Source organism: Protopterus annectens, chromosome 13.part0, assembly GCF_019279795.1.
Source record: "Protopterus annectens isolate FY-2018-M chromosome 13.part0, PAN1.0, whole genome shotgun sequence".
In the NCBI taxonomy this organism is placed as follows: Eukaryota; Metazoa; Chordata; order Ceratodontiformes; family Protopteridae; genus Protopterus; species Protopterus annectens.
This window is the reverse complement of record NC_056747.1, coordinates 1,323,435,896-1,323,453,431: the sequence shown is the minus strand read 5'-3', so window position 1 is coordinate 1,323,453,431 and position 17,536 is coordinate 1,323,435,896. Positions and strand designations below refer to the sequence as shown.

General features: G+C 43.9%; 1 protein-coding gene across 5 annotated transcripts in view; it reads right to left on the bottom strand.

Moving 5' to 3' along the window:
- ZNF281 (zinc finger protein 281) overlaps nt 1-17,536 on the bottom strand; it is an 849,413-nt gene that overhangs the window by 152,935 nt on the left and 678,942 nt on the right. For all 5 annotated transcript variants that reach the window (XM_044055344.1, XM_044055339.1, XM_044055340.1 and 2 more), the window contains exon 7: nt 1,209-1,327. In XM_044055344.1, the coding sequence (XP_043911279.1) occupies nt 1,209-1,327 (119 nt within the window). The remainder of the gene's footprint in view (nt 1-1,208; nt 1,328-17,536) is intronic.

The window sequence follows — 17,536 nt, the reverse complement described above, 5'->3', positions numbered from 1 at the left end:
TCTTTTCTCAGGCTTATAAACACTGGTTGATGACTTATATCAGTCATCCACAGAAGATTCTTTCATTAACGCCAAGTCAAAGACGAACAGCCTTAACTTTTTTTTTCCTTCGGAGAAGGTTGTGCTACTAAAGGTTTTACAAATGAGACTGTTGCTTTTCAGATGCCCCACCGCCAAAAACGCCATATACATTTCTTGCAATGTGCATGGTACAACAAACTTCCGATTTGCTGACAATGTCTACATACTTTTTAAAACCTGGCTTTGGATCTTCTGCCACAGCCAGGCCCTTCAACTTCAAATACAGCAGTGCCAGAATCAAACTCAAGTAGTAAAGCACCCCAGACTAATCCACAAAAGAAAGATTTCTTGTACAGAAAACAGACTGCAAACTAGAGTTGTTTTTTTTTTTTTTTTTTTAAACAATGGAGGCTATAAGAGACTAAAAACAATGGATTAAAGAACAAAAAAATACAGTGATCAAAGAATTAGGAAAACAGGCTGCTAAATCAGTCCGAGAAGTAAAAGCAAGCAAACATTTATTATCCCTCAACAGCTCAAGCTCGCTCAGGAGATGTCAGAGCTGCAATGGTGGCAACAAGATTTGCAGCATCTCTTCAGGGCAGGGAATTACTGAATAGGGGAGGAGTTCAAGCTTATGGAGAGAATCACTGCCAATTGCCATGGTGGTCAGTCTTTTTGTTACAGTGTCTGGATAAGACTATCTCAAACACTTCATTACACCAATGCACAAGTTTCATACATCCGATAAGGTGTTCTGTAAATGCCTTAACTCTAGAATGCACTGCCACTGCACACCTTGACTATTAATACCCCCCACTAAAAGCATTTCTCATCAGCAAGGAACAACATTGCTGCTTCATGGCACAGGTCTAAGCACTGGGTTACCAGATCTAGAACGCCCTTGTTAACCAAGTTCATTAAGGGTGTGCGCGCCGTCAAGTTCAGCCAAATTAACAGTATACAGCAATTTCAAATGTTAAACCATACTTTTGCTTTTGTTCATTGCTTTTCTTTTACTTATTATCACTGGTTATGGCTCAGAAAGTATACCCACATGAGTCTGCCTACTTAGCCATCACATGTTTAAAAATTAGCGTACTACCACAGTTATTTCTGAGACGCAGGAACACTGCCATAAACATTAACATCTTGCTGACATTCCATTTTTGTGCATTCTTGTTTACCTGTTGACAAGTATCACATCTGTATGGCTTTTCTCCACTGTGTGTCCTCTTGTGTCTCTCCATGTGGTATTTCTGTATAAACCTCATGTTGCACTGATCACAACTGAAGGGCTTCTCTCCTTTACAGAAGCAACAAAACATTTTAAGATTTGATTTCCATTCAGCACGGCATAAATAAAAGTAACAACTATACACAGAAGCAAGCAGAACGTTGCCATGAAAAACGTGCATGGTAGACCAACTTCTGATTTGTTAACGGTTCCAACCCATCACAAAAGTGTGTCAACACTACAATGAGGTACACAATAACCATGCAAACAATTTCACTTAAGTCTCAACACACAGTGAATACAAATGACAAAATAATACACATAAAAAGAATAGTAGTGTAAAATCTTACCATAACCATAGATGTCCTTCTCTTCCATGTTGCAGTATTCATATTGTTGGATTTCCAGCCCTCAGGCGACCCGTCGGCTCCTATACAAAAGCTTAAGCCTGGCTGCCGTAAGTGCCTGGGACATCACACGTAGGGCCATAAACCATGGAGTATAAATGTGACATAGGCACGCACAGACCTTAGAACTTGGAAGTCCAGAATAGAGACAATAAGGCTAAGGAGAAGTAAAAGCAAGTGTCCCTGCAGGGCTGAAAAGACTGGCCTGCAGGGAGGGGATACACCGGAGAAGACAGAGGATACCAGGGGACAGGAGGGAGGGCTGGAATACTGCAACATGGAAGAGAAGGACATCTATGGTTATGGTAAGATTTTACACAACTATTCTATGTCCTTCTATTCCCATGTTGCAATATTCATACTGTGGGAGAGTACCACAGTTAGGAGGCATTTTGGGAGGTGGCAGAGGTAGAGGATTAACCACCAAATTCCACTGTAGAAGTCCAATAAAGGTTTATTGTACAAATCCTGCCTGAAAATACACAATACACCAACGCTGTGAAAATCTCCAATACGGATCCCCCACTTCGTTTAATGGTTTATCTGAAGGTTCCATTATGGCCCCCTTGGCTAAATTTGTGGATGTAAAGTTAAAAAATTTGTCTTTATCAGGACCCGCAGTACTTAAGGATTCTTGGGATTTCCTCAGACAGTTGAAATCTGATTATAAAGATGGTTTATTATTTGTTACTTCAGATATAGTGGATTTGTTTGGGAATATCCCTCATGATATAGGCCTACAATGGTTAGAACAAGCAATGACTTCCGATGGTCACCTTTCTGGTAGTGACTTTAACACTTGTTTATTGTTAATGGAGCTTATTTTGAAAAATAACTATATGTTTTATGAAGGCGAGTTCTACAAACAAATTAGAGGTGTGGCTATGGGGGCCAAATGTGCCCCCAGCTACGCTAACATTCTTTTAACTTGGTGGGAAAATACATACGTGTTGAATAGTGAGTTCAAAAGTTGTTGGTCCCTTTATAAGTGTTTTTTTTTTTTTAGATGGTCCCTTTATAAGTGTTTTTTTTTTTTAGATGACGGTCATTTTTTGGACGGATACCAAGGACAGGTTTGTTGAATTTTCGCATTTTAAAAAGTACATCACAATTTTTGGAATTTACCCATAGTATTAATTCACGAGTTAATTTATTTAAATGCACATATTACACTTGACACAGGTAGATTTATTTCAAAAGTATACAGAAAAACACCTTTTCAAATTCATATTTGCATTTCACCAGTGGTCACCCTTTTTTTCAAAAAAAGAACCTTATAAAGGGAATAAGCAGTATGATGTCTACTGACAAAGATTTCTACAATGAATGTAAGTTTGTGTGTCAAATGTTTTTGGAGAGAGGCTATCCCTTTCAGTTAATTGAACAAGTTATAACAGAGGTCAAAAATGGTAGAGCAGGCAGATTTTGCACCTATATTAGGGGTGGATGTTCCTGGTGATGCTCCTTTTAGTCAACCCAATAATCCAAGTGAAGGTCAGTCAGCTTATGTGTTACATTTTAATGGAGGCGCAGGTATTATTAGGAATATGATTACTAAAGAGTGGGAGAAATTCAAGGAAATGTCCGACCTGTCACCCCTTTTTAGGAATGCATTAACCTTTACATATAGAAAAGAAATTAACTTTAAAAATCTCTTTGAATATGGCAGTTCCTGTATAAAATTTTTCAACACTACCAAAGCAGGGACCTTTAAATGTGGTGCATGCTCTTAGTGTCCCTTTCTTGTTAATACTTCTTTAGAATTAAGGGTTAGGGACAGAACTCTTTCAAGTAAATGCTTTGCCAATTGTAACACCAGTGGAACTGTTTATCTTGCTTTATGCAAGATATGCAATTCATTTTATATAGGCAAGACAGAAAGGAAACTAAGAACACGTATTTATCAACATATGTATGAAATAAGTAAATCCAATTCTAACAATGCTTTATTTTGACATAAATCCAATTGTCCCCTAGCTTTTTTTGTTTTAGAAGTGGTTCCTAAGGAAATTAGAGGGAGTATGTGGGGAAACAAAACTGGAGTATCGTGAGCTTTACTGGCAAATTGTTTTAGAAGCCACAAAATTTCCAGGTTTAAATGATATGTTATCCATTCTTCCAGTTTTCACAATAAGATCAGCTAAGTTGTAATGAACTCTATAGTCCACTAGAGGGCATTTATGTACCATATTTTATAAATTGGTGGTGGTGCTGCGGTAGCGGTGTCGCCTCACAATAAGACGCTGACCGGTTCAACTCTCAGCTAGAGCATCTTCTGCGTGGAGACATGCGTGAATGGGCGTACCTTCGTTGAAGGTTGTGTGTTAGGGCTGGCAACTTAGCACGTAAAAATCAACTGCCAATCATTAGCAGACAGGAGTTCCGCTGTGGCGACCCCTAACAGGGAAAAGCCGAAAGACACAACATTGTAATACAATATTAATTATTTATTATAGTATTATTAGGGTACGTATTAAATTATGTGCATGTTAGGTTTATGTATCGTTACTAATTTTTTTAAATTTTGTAGAATAAAACAAATTGTTTTATGGTTTTATAAAAAGTATTGAGTTCATGGTTTTAAAATTTACATATTCATGAGATTCAGACATGCATATTCATGGCTGGAATTGATTAATTGACAAGTAGTTCAGATTGGTTCTTATTTTAAACCAACAGTTTAAATGTAATATAAAATGAATTCTTCGCTATTTCCCTGCTTTTTACATCTGATGAAGTGTGAACGAAAACGTATTGGAGATTTTCACAGCATTAGTGTATTGTGTATGTTAGGGCAGGGTTTGTACAATAAACCTTTATTCCTCTAATTTGTACCCCTTATTGGCCTTTACAGTGGAATTTGGTGGTTAACAGTTTGTGCTTTCACTGTCATCTCTTATTTTGAGTAGAGGTAGAGGATTCCACAAATCTAGAGACCTAGATCTAGAGCTCTAGAGACCAGTTCGATCTTGTAGTGCTTCGTGAAATTATGGACAGTAGACCAGATACCTGCCTCCATGATGGAGGCTGTGTCTAGCCTTTTCATGAAAGACTTAGAGGTAGCCATGCCTCTGGTAGAATGTGCTTGCACTCCTTGAGGCAGTGGTTTGTTATGACGAGAGTAGCAAAAGAGAATGGATTTCCTGATCCAGGAGGAGATAGTTTGTTTGGAGACTGCCTTACCCATAGCCCTGGGATGAAAGGAAATGAACAGTTGGTCAGATTTTCTGAAGGACTTCGTTTTGTCCAAATAGAATCTCAGTTGTCTATGAACATCCAGGGAATGGAGTATCCTCTCAGCGGAGTTAGTAGGGGAGGGGGAAAAAGGTGGGTAGGTGAATAGACTGGTTTAAGAATAGCTCATGTATTACTGAGGGGTTTGTGCGAAGGGTCACCCTGTCATTGTGGAAGGTGGTGTAAGAATGGCAAGCCATTAGGGCCTGCAACTCACTCTTCTAGCAGAGGGAATGGCCACTAAAATAATGTTTTTTCATGTGCACATTTGAAGAGATGCTGTGCTGGCCGGCTCAAAAAGGGGTAGGGGTTAGCTTTTCCAGCACAAAGTTAGGTCCCAGGGAGGAGAGATGGGCTTTCTTGATGGTCTGATGTACAAGACCCCTCTCAGGAAAGGTTTTATGTCCAGTCTAGAAAGAGATAGTGGTTGTAAAGGCAAGCATGCAGAAATGGCAGACAGATGAACTTTGACAGAAGAGTAAGCTAGTCCCTCCTTAATGAGCTCACAGGTATAGCTCTGGACAAGGGGTGGATCTACTAGAAATGGGTCTTTGTCTCTAAGAGAACACCATTTCGAGAATCTCTGCCATTTAGACAAATAGTTTTTTCTAGTAGTTGACTTCCTGGCCTCCCTCAGGACTGATAGCACGTCTGAGTAGTGTTGTCTAAATGGGATCAAAAGTGGATCACCCACAGAGTTGGGAGCAGTGAAGGTGAAGGAGGGATCCCTGCTGCTGCATTAGTAGATCCACCTTGTGGGGTAACTTGTGGTGATTGCCGTTGGCTAGGGGAGAACAGAAGGGGGAAGCAGTGCTGCCTTGTCCAACAGGGTCACCAGCAAGACTTTTGGTTGCTCCTTACTGGTTTTCAGGAGGACACTCTGAATTAGAGGAAAGGGAGGGAAGGCATACGGGAACACTCCCCGCCATGAAAAGCTGAAGGCATCTACTCTCCAGGTCAGTGGTGCACGAGTCCTGCTGCAAAATACGTTTAGTATTCTGTTCGGGGAGGGGGGGGCAAACAGATCCACTTGAGGTGTGCCCCACTGGTGGACCATGTGTAGAAAGGCATCCCTGTGGAACATCCATTCGCGTTATAGAGTGTAGGTTCTGCTGAGCAAGTCTGCTTGCTTGTTTTCCTGAGAGGGGATGTATGAGCCTTTCAGGAAGAGGTTGTGTTTTGCTGCCATTTCCCAGACTTGCAATGCTATCCAACATAAATGGTATGCCTTTGTCCTTCCTTGTTTGTTTAGGTACCACATGACAGTCATGTTATCTGTCACAATGTGGAGTATTCCTGGCTGCAGTAAAGGAAGGAAGACTTTTAGAGCTAGCAGGACAGCAGTTATCTCCCTAACATTTACGTGCTGTTTTTGCAGGGCAGGGGACCAGCCCTGTTGTACCCTGTAGCCCTGCAGGGTTGCTCCCCACCCTAGGTCTGATGCATCTGTATGCATAGACCAAGTAGTGGGAGGGATTTGCAGAGGAATTCCCTGGTTGCTGGAGTCCTGCTGAATCCACCACCTCAGCTTTATTTTTAGGCAGGGCAGAAGGGGAATTAGTTTTCTAGAGGCTGTTGGCTCAGACCAAACATTCTTTAAGTACCACTGGAATTTCCTCATGCGCATCCTTGCTAGAGGGAGCATGGGGATGGTGGCAGCCATGAGACCCATAGTTTGCAGAAACAGTCTTCCAGTCAGGTGCGATTCTGTCAATAGGCTTAGAAAACGGGAGGAGAGGGACTGTACTTTGTCTGGTGGGAGGAAGGATCTCATTAGATCTGTTCTGATTCTGTACCCAAGAAAAACCTTGTCCTGCTGTGGGAGGAGGGAGGATTTTTGAAGGTAGAGGGTGAAACCCACCTTTGTGCAATAGGGTCATGGCGAATTGAAGACGCGATAGAAGGGTGGACTCTGATTCTTCCAAAATGAGAATGTTGTCCAAGTAGGGGTAGATTTGTACTCCCTTGGTTTTGCAATGGGCAATGGCTGGGGCTAAGCACTTGGTAAAAACTCTGGGTGCCGTAGAGAAGCCAAAAGGCAGTGCAGTAAATTGAAAATGAGAAGAGGGCCCAGAGAAGCATAGGAACCTCCTGTGGGAGGGTCTGACTGGAATGTGCAAGTATACAGCTTTTAGGTCTAGAGTGACCATGAAGGCTTGAGATGGGATGAGGGGGTAATAGCATTTGAAGGGAGAGCATCTTGAAGGAGGGGACCTGTAGGAACAGGTTTAGGTATGACAGGTCCAGGATTAGTCTCCAGGGGCCATCCTTTTTCGGAACTAAGAAAAGGTGGGAGTAGAAGCCTAGTCCCTCCTGCCCTGATGGAACTGGTTCTATGGTTCCTTGTGAAAGGAGTTCCAGCAGGATGAGAGGAAGTACGGGGAGTTGATTTTTTAGAGGGGAAAGGTATCTTTTTTGGTGTGGGTTTGTCTTTCCAGGACAGAAAGTTTCCTTTTTGGACGATGGAAAGAACCCACAGATCTGAAGTGATTGTTTTCCAGAAGGGAAGGCATAGGATAAGGTGAGTGGACAGGGGCACTTGGGCAAGGCAGTCACGCGGAGGAAGGTCCCACTCTGTCTGGAAACGGCTCTTTGTTGGTGGACTGAGGAAGCCTGGGGTATGGTTGCCTCCGTGGTCCCCTATGTGGTCTTGCAGCAGAAGGACCAGAGGAAGAAGGAGCCCTTCTGACAAAGGATGTTTTGGCTGGGTAGTTCCTGTAGTATCTAGGTACTGGGGACACCAGCAAGTGTTAAATGTCCTGCAGTTCCTTGCTTTTTTCTTGCAAGTTTTTAAAAAGTTCTGCAGCATTTTTTGTGAAACAAAAAGTTGTTATCCAGAGGAGTATCCATGATTTGGGCTTTAAAATCATCTGGTAGAGGCTTGTATTCTGAGCCAGGAGCATCTGCGCAAGGCTGACACAGGGGCAGCAGATCTAGCAGCTGCTTCTGCTGCATCACAACTGCAATGGATAGTGTGTATGACTACATGTGTGGCAAGGGACAGTTTGGAGGTAATGTCTTATTTGGTTGGACAGTCAGGGAGATGGAAGCCACTAAAGGTGGTGGCCTGAAAGACCAGGTTTAAGGAATACTTCATATGTGTTTGGTAGTTTATAGCCCTGAAAACTAGGGTAGAGGAGGTGTATACCTTTTCCCCCATCCTGTCCATGGTTTTGCTGTCTTTATCAGATGGCAGTAAAGCAGCAGAAGGCAATTGCCTAGACTGTCTGTCTGGGGATACTGCAATAACCGCTGGGTCGGCCGGGGGGGGGGGGGTAATAGAAACTGGTGATCATAAGGTACTTTGTAAAACCTATCCGGCCTTTTAGGGGCAGGAGGTTGAGAGTCTGGGTTCTTGGAAACAGAACTGAAGGCATCCAAGAAGGCTGGTAGTACTGGAGGGATGGCTGAAGGGGAGGGGGAGTCAAACTGTAAGAGCTTGATGCATCTCTTCTGGGTTTCAGAAACTAAAGTAGCATCCCATGTGAAATACTCTCATTTTTGAAATAGTCTCCCCAAATGAAATATCCTCAGGTGGGGAGTCCCTTCAATGGAATCCTTGTCAGGGGAGTAAATAATCTATGGAAGAGGCAATCTGAGAGACATAGGAGACAGATTCCTCAGAGGAGGAGGAGTAAGATTGTTCAGGGTCCTCGAGTAATTACTTGGTGAGTAGTAGTTAAAGGCAGGGAAGAAGCAGAGGCCAGCCTAGGTCTCAGCACAGGAATGTTGGTGGGAGTAGGGCCTGTAGGCCTAAGTGCCACAAAGGCCTGCATCAAGAAGAAGTGAAGGATTCCCAGTCTGGGGCTGCTTGAGGCGTTGGGCTCAAGTGTTTTGCTTTTTGTTTCCTTTTTGTAGTAGTGGGTGTCTGGGTAGGTAGGGAAAGAGAGGCCTGTGCTGGAGTAGGAGAAATCTTGGTTGGCCGGTCAAGCAATGACACCCCCTCGACGATGGTTATGGCCGATGTCCGTATCAACTCTGCTGATGTGCTCTCTGTGGCTACTGACATGGCCTCTTCCAGAGGAATCACCGGATTAATCAGATGTTACTCGGCCCCTAGAATGGTAGTCGGTGGAACCTCTGAATGCAGAACGGCATCTGGAGAAGGCTTGCAGACCTTAGCCTTCTTCCTAGGTTGTTCGGCTTAGGTGGCCAACTTGGGATCCAACCTAAGCATGAGGCGTTTAAGCTTTTGACTTTCTAAATACAGATTTAACGTGGCCAGACAGCTGCGTAAGGAATGAATGAAATATGTAAGGAGAAAATAGCACTCTGGACACAGAAATAAATATAAAGTTAGCGCTTTCGTTTATAAAATATATAAACTTCTTCAGAAAGCGCTAACTTTATATTTATTTCTGTGTCCAGAGTGGTATTTTCTCCTTACATATTTCATTCAGTTTTTGTTTTGCACTCGTTTGAGTAAGGAATGAAGGATTGACAGAGCAGGCCTTATGGATGAGCTCTCTACCTAGGCAAAAGACACAGCAGTCGTGGGAATCTTTGAGCGGAATCTGGCGCCCGCAACTGCATTTATTCCCGCAACTGCATTTATTCTTTCTCCCACATTGGCTAATAGAAACAACTACAACAACCAAGCTTAAGCAATAATAAAAAAGGCAGACCCCCAAAGGGGTACTTATCTTTTCGGACATAGGAGCGAAGCGGTCGAATCTGTCATCTGCGGCTGAAGAGTTATGAAGTCTGTGCGTGCCGACGTCACATTTATACTCCATGATTTATTACCCTAAGTGTGACGTCCCACGTACCTACGGCAGCCAGGCTTAAGCTTTTGTACAGGAGCTGACCTCGGGTTGCCTGAGGGCTGGAAATCCCACAGTATGAATACTGCAACAGACTAAAACCCAAACTCCAAGACAATCAGAGCTGCTATTTCAGGCTCTTAAGACATTTTTTCACTGCAGTCACTCAATATGCTGCTAATCAACATACAGGAGGTTACTAATTTTTGACTTGAACATTAACCACTCTGGGAAGTTATTTTCTCCACAGTTAAATATTACCTTGAAGTCTAATGCAGTGGATTGCAAGAAGCCTGCACCTACCAAAGATAAAAAAAAAAAAAACTACAACAAAGTTTGACAAGCCACTGTCTGTACAGAGGTATTCAGACTTGAGGACAGTATATTGTAATGCCAGGCATACGCTGTTCTAGGACAGAAAAGGTCTGCTCCAGATACTAACACAATTCTATTTGTAATGAATAGCAAAACAACAATTAATCTAAAGCAAATTTTTAACATGTAAATGACAAGAAATACGAGTACACTCACCATAACAGTAGATTTTGAAGTAAAAGGATCTCTGTTGCAGTTACTACTCAATATCCAAGAAATTAGCTGCAAGTGGGAAGCCAGTCCTTCCAGTCTTGTACTACAAATGACACATGCCTCAAACCTCCTTTTGCAGAGGCAGAAGAGAGACTTGTCTCAGTCTATCTCCCACAGGGTTTAATGTAAGCACCCAGGAGATGAAGGCCTAACTGGGAAACTATAACCAGTAGCCTGCACAATGGGCATGAGAAAGGTATTCCACTGCTTGCTTGTTTGCCAGATAAACAGACTTTGCATGACAAGAATATCAAACAAAAAATGGGCGCCATTTCTGGGTCTTCAGTGTTCACTATAATGCCCTTGAATTGGGACATAGATTTGTATCATAATTACTCACTAAAGAGTCAGCATCACTAGGAGGAAAGTCATAAAGGCAAAAAGATGCACCTTCCTTGCAGCCTCTGACATGATGCAACCACAGACAAACTTTTGGTGTAGACCGTGGGGCTGTGGTGAGACAAACAGCAGGGCCTAAACCAGTAATGACTGGCTTCAACCCAGTAGTTTAAAAACCTTCTTGACCCCTTTTGTGAACTTCACTTGGCAAGCCAGTAAAACCAGTTTGTAGCAAGTTCATACTAAACTTTTTGACCGTGGGTGAACATGTAGAGACCTGTGAGACCCAAGATTACTGTGAAGTTCTTTGGCTTCTTTAATAATCAAAAACCCGTGAATACCTAGGCCCAATCTGGTATGGTTGAATGTCTTTATTACACAGTCCCAAATGAGGCTGATGACTTCTCTTTCTGATGTATTACTATGATGGAATGGTATGCTGTCAGTACGAGTGAAGACGAGGAGGGTTGGGGAAGGGGATTTTTGCAGTTTCTGTTTATGATGGCAATTAGTGTTAAGTATTAAGGCTATTAACTGCCTCCTGTATCTCAGGGTTCGAATCTCTCCAGCTCTATTTTCTTATCTGACAGCGCTCTGGGACATTTGGGAAACTGGACTAGGCATGTCAATAGTCTCTTTGACAATATGCCTTCTACCTACCTATGAAACTAAAATCCATATTTACTTGTCCTGTGTGACTATCGTCTCTAAAGGAAGATAACGGAACAGGTGAACCAACATCTGCCTCCAGAGAGGCAGCAAATGGACATGTACTCAGGCAAAACTGACTGTTGCAGTCCCCAGAAAGAACTGCAGTATTTGTTTTTTCACTAGAATTTTTCTCTCTAAGCAGGCATCTGCTTGACCGACTGTATGGCAGTGTTAGTGCTTGCCAGACTGCTGATCCCTTTGCTCAACTTGTCTAAGACTCTTCTGCATCAAGGCACAGGTCAATTTTGGAGTCTTAAAGCAAATGTCCACAATCGTTAGTTTTTGTCTCTCTTGTTTTCCTGCAATTTCTCTCTGACCTAACACACTGATGCCTTTAAAGGATGCCTTGAAATTTTTGGCAAAATCAGTCAGGTAAAAGGTATAGCAGTGAACTGTAACATCTGCATCTGTTACGCTACCAATAGCAACTGTATGTCAGGCACACAAGTCAAGTCTTAAATGTCAGAAACAGTTGCCTATTTTGGTTTGAATCAAAATGTCAAAATCTTTGAGTGGTCAGAGGAATTTTGTTCGGTCATCTAGAATCAAGGTCACTAAGTTGGGACTATTCCATACATCCAGGACAAGAAAAGTACAGTTTTGTACCTACCATAAATGTAGATGTCCGATAGATATGCAACTGCAGTCCTGACATATGGGTTGTCCTGCCTCAGGCAGCCCTTCGGTTGGCCAGATTCCAAAGTCTGGGTCCGGCGTCGGCCGATGTCGCCTCCTCCCCGACGTCAGAGCGGCTGGAGTATAAAGGCATCAGCCAACGCCATCTTCTTCAGTGTTTCTTGCCCCAGATGCCAGGTGCCCTCCAAGGAAGGCTAAATTTTGTGAATGGATAAACAGATAAAACCAGACATGCACAACAGTAATAAACAGATACACCATAATATATAACCCCAGCTGATAGGTAAGGGGATAAAGGACCCAAAAGGGGAAAAACAGAGGGGTAGGAGGGAGGGAAAACCTGACTGCAGTTGCATATCTATCGGACATCTACATTTATGGTAGGTACAAAACTGTACTATGTCCTTCAAGAATGCAACTGCAGTCCTGACATGGGTTGAATACCATAGCCAAGCTGGGGTTGGTAGGACTAAGCAAGAGATGGTGAAGCTAGAAGGCCCTGCAGAACTGCCGAAGCAAAGCCTGCTCGGGATCTGGAGTATAATGGCAGGTTGTAGTGTTTGGTAAATGTATGCATGGAGCTCCGTGTAGCAGCCTCTAGAATATCTTTTGTAGCCACTCCTCTTAGAAAAGCTGTGGATGTGGCCATAGCTCTGGTGGAGTGTGGTCTAATATTAGCTGGCACACTTTTTCCATGAAAAGAATAACAGAATCTGATGCAGTGTCCAATCCATTTTGAGATAGTTTGTTTGACGACTGCTTTTCCTTGCACTCCAGCAGCATAGTCTACAAACAGTTGGTCAGACTTCCTGGTGGACTTTGTTCTGTCAAGTAGTAGCGTAGTTGTCTGTGAATGTCTAAAGTATGCAGCAGCTTTTCCCCTTTATTTTGAGGGTTAGGAAAGAAAGTAGGCAGGTGAATTGCTTGGTTTAAAGACACTCTGGATATCACCTTAGGCATGAATGAAGGATTGGTCCTAAGGGAAACTCTGTCCTGATGAAAGATGAGAAAAGGAGGAACTGCCATGAGGGCCTGTATCTCCGAGACTCTTGCTGAGGTGACTGCCAACAGGAAAACCGTTTTCCAAGAGAGAAATTGCATTTCTGAAGATGCTGCTGGTTCAAAAGGAGGAAGAGTTAATTTTTCCAAGACGTAATTGAGGTCCCATGCAGGAATTGGTAGCTTCCTTGGAGGTTTGATATTCTTTATGCCTCTTAGAAGCTGTCTTAGCAAGGGATGCGAAAACACAGGTGGATCACAGTTGTAATGTGCTGAGATAGCTGAAGCGTGGATTTTGATGGAAGAGTATGAGAGGCCACTGAGAAACATTTCTGCCAAGTATTCTAATATCTGACGTATGTTCATCAGTGATGCATCCTGGCCCTTTTTGACATTCCAGATGGTGAATCTCATTCCGTGCCTCCAGCAAAATTTCCTGAACTTTTTCGGAGAGGGAGTCATGGGTCTGAGTCATGGAACTCTCCAAGCTGTCAGCTTTAAGGTTTGCAGGTTCTGATGAACAGTCTTGTAACTGTGTTGAGTCAGGAGCAGAGGCCATTGAGGCAAGAGCCACGGTCTGGTGTGAGTTATGCTCAGTAGTAGTGGATACCAGTGTTGCCTTGGCCAGTCTGGAGCTATCAAGATTCCTCTTGGTTGTTCTGCCTTGATCTTCAGTAACAACTTGGTGAGCAAAGGTAGAGGAGGGAATGCATAAATTGTTAGTGCATTCCAGCTGAAGGAAACAGCATCCGTTCTCCAAGCTAGAGGATGGTGTATCCTTGTGCAGAACCTTTCCAGGTGATGATTGAAATGAGATGCAAAGAGGTCTATGTCTGGTCTTCCCCATGCAGATGTTATTTGTGAGAAAATGCGTGGGTGTAGCATCCATTCGTGTGGATCCAAGAAATTTCTGCTGAACCTGTCTGCCAGAACATTGTCCTTGCCCGGAACAAACTGGGATTGCAAGCAGATGTTCAGTTTCAGGGACTTTTCCCAAAGAATCATTGTTAGTCTGCAGAGGGGGTAGGAATGAGTGCCCCCTTGTTTATGTACCACATGACAGTGGTGTTGTCTGTCCTTATTAGCAGATGACCTTGCTGAAGAGATTTTCCAAAGGCTTCTATTGCACGTATCACTGCCAACATCTCTTTTTGATTTATGTGCTGATGCATCTCCATGGAGTCCATTGCCCTTGAATGCATCTGCCATCCATGTGCGCCCCCCCATCCATGGTCTGAGGCGTCTGTTGTAATAGTTTGACTTGTTGGAGGCTTGTTGAAAAGCATGCCTTCGTTTAAGTGACTTGCTTGAGCCCACCACAAAAATTCCCTTTGCAGGCATGGTATGAGTGGTATTATGTCTTCTAGGCTGTGGCTGTGTTGCGACCACAAGCTTTATAGGTACCATTGCAGCTTTCTCATGTGTAGTCTTGCCAGACGGATTAGAAGAATGCAAGATGCCATGAACCCCAGGGCCTGCAGGGTCTTCCTTGCGGTCAGGTGGGTTAATTTTGCTAGGCCTTTGAAGTAAGCTGTTAAATGCTCTTGTTTCTCCTCTGTGAGGAAAGCCATTTGTAGCTGTGCGTCCAGTTTTGCTCCTAGAAAAATAATCTCTTGGGATGGCAGTAATCTTGATTTTTGAATGTTGACTGTGTATGCCAAAGCCTGCAGCAATTGAATGACGTAATCCAAGTGTTTTATCAAGGTCTGTTTGCTGTCTGCTTCTATTAGGCAGTCGTCCAGGTAAGGGTATATTTGAATCCCCTGGAGTCTGCAATGTGCCACTACTGATGCCAGGCATTTCGTGAATACTCTGGGCGCAGTAGATAAGCCAAACGGCAATGCTGAGAATTGATAGTGCTCTGTTCCTTGCCCAGCATGGGAAGAAGTTGCTGTAACGTCAGCATCTCGAATTTTGGCACCATGAGAAAAGTATTTAGAACGGACAAGTCCAATATAGGCCTCCATTGTTTTTCTTTTCTTGGAACAAGGAACAGTCATGAATAAAATCCCTGGCCTTGTTCCTGAGGAGGAACCTTCTTGATTGCTTTTATTTGTAACAGCTTTGAGACTTCTATGAGTGCCTCTGCCCTTTGATTTTGTGGCAGGTTTGGCATGCCTTGTCCCGTTGGTAAGGTATGGAAGTGGAAGCTGTAACCTCTGTCTATTATGTCCAGAATCCAATTGTCCTTTGTTATAATGTGCCAGTTTTTTGAGAATAGAGATAATTTTCCGCCTAGAGGTGCTTCTCTTTGAGCCTTTGTAGGCGGAGTGAAAGGTAAGTCATTGTGATTGTCCCTGTGGTGCAGGTGAACTACCTGTGCCACTTCTCTGATTTTGTGGTTGCCATTGGCGTCCCCTGTAGGAGCCTCGGTATTGCCCTCTACCTCGTGCACGCCTGTTCTTTCCTCTTTGAAACTTGTCAGAGTCTGGAAAGGACCAATTCTTTGAAGGCCAATTCCTGCTGAACCTTGGTGGCTGAACCTGGAGGAAATCCTTTACTGTCTGTACTGATTTTGCCTTCTCCTCAATAGATTTCAACACATCCTGAGCATTAGCACCAAAAAGCTTCTGTTTATCCAGAGGTGCGTCCAGGAGCTTTACTTTAACATGATCCGGCAGTGGCTGTTCTTTCAACCAAGCATGTCTACGTATAACAGCCCCTGTCATACCTGCCCTACATGAAGCCTCCAATGCATCATAACCACACTGAAGAAAATGATTACTAACCTGCTGAGTATTATGAACCAAATCCTGCAATGCCTTTCTATCTATAGGCTCAGTAGAGACTATCTTTTTCTGCAAATCATCCAGTAAATAATCCTGGTACTGAAACATATGAAAAAGGCAGTTAAGTGACCTCATGGCAAGGGTGGAAGAGGTATAAACTTTTTTATCCCATCTCTCCAGGGACCTTGCTTCCCTGTCAGCTGGCAGTGGATTCTTGGCTGAGGAGGTAGCCACTCCTTTGGGGCCCTGTAAAACAGTTTCTAGATCCACAGAGTGGGCCTTAAAGAGATGCTTGTGAGTGTCAGGGACCCTGTAATATCTGTCTGGCTTGACAGGAGCAGGAGGGAGAGAATAAGGGAGAGAATCAGGGGAAGCACTGGAGTCGGAGAAAACATCATCCAGGACATCCAAAACTGGAGGGATAGCTAAAGGTCTGTGCTGGGGTAACTTAAGGAAGGTACGTAGCCTTTTCCTAGAATCAGAAAATTCCTGACCCTGCCACTTAAAATGTTCCCTCATGGAGTGGAGGACTTCACCGAAAGAAAAATCCTCTGGAGGAGAGGCAGAGGGAATAGATTCCTCAGCATCAGAGTCCTCATAGGCCTGGAAGGATTCTTCTTGGGTATCTGAATGCTCTGAATCCCCAGAGGCTTCATCTGAAGAGAGATTGTCTGCCTGATCAGTTCTAGGCCTTTTTTCTGCAGGCGGCTGAGAACCTCTGCCTGGGTGAGGCTGAGACCCCCTGATAAGAGAGATTAGATCTGCAGCCAGAGACATGATCTGTCTTGTCAGAAGAAGGGTCCTGAGAAGTAGGTTTAGGAATGGCCTTGGCCTGGCTGGCGGTCTTAGCAAGTGCAAAGGCCTTGATTGACATGGATACAGGAGGCCTAGCTGCCCCACGTGCAGGGGTAACTTTGTCCACGGGAATGGTGTCGGGTAGATCCAGAACTTCGGTTTCCGGAGGAAAATCAACAACCGGCACCAGTGTAGTCTCCGAGACCGAGGGATGTGTTAACACGGTGTCGTCAGCCTGGAGCGGTTGAATTACCGCTTCTGAAGGGACCGAAGCACTCGCGGAGGGCTTAGGCATTATATCGGTGGAAGACGCGGGCCGAGGATGTCGGTCCCGGTCCTTTCGTTTTTTGGTAGTTTGTGCTGTCGGTTGTTCCGACGGCATGCTGTAAGCGTAAGATTCGGCAAAAAAGTCTTCGGCAAATTCTGCCCGGCGCCTGAGAGTGCGCTTATTAAAGCAAGCACAGGCAGCACAGGCTGAGACGTCGTGGTCTGGGCCCAGGCAAGGGAGGCAGTAAGAATGGAAGTCCTTATGAGGTATTTGTTTACCACAAGACGAACAATTATTAACTTTCTCAATTTGTTCTGACATCGGCTGAGGCAAGAAAAAATGTTCCCCAATGGGGTACTTGGCTTTTAGATGACTTCGGTAACTGAAAACACAGAAGCTGACCGACCGGCACTTGCGAACTGCTTCTGCTTCGGGCACCGCGCGGCAAGAAAGACTGGAGAAGATGGCATCGGCTGATGCCTTTATACTCCAGCCGCTCTGACGTCGGGGAGGAGGCGACATCAGCCGATGCCGGACCCAGACTTTGGAATCTGGCAGACCGAAGGGCTGCCTGAGGCAGGACAACCCATATGTCAGGACTGCAGTTGCATTCTTGAAGGACATGGTAACCTTCTTTAGGTGACAAAAGGGGTCATTGGACATCCCACCCTCACTGTTTCTGCATAAGCTCCAGGATCTCTACAAAACTGAGGTAATCTTAAGTGGATCTGGGAGAATCTCCATTTTTGCCTTCCACATGTGCAGCTGGACAGACTCCCAAGGGAAGATGTACTACTTTCATGTATGCT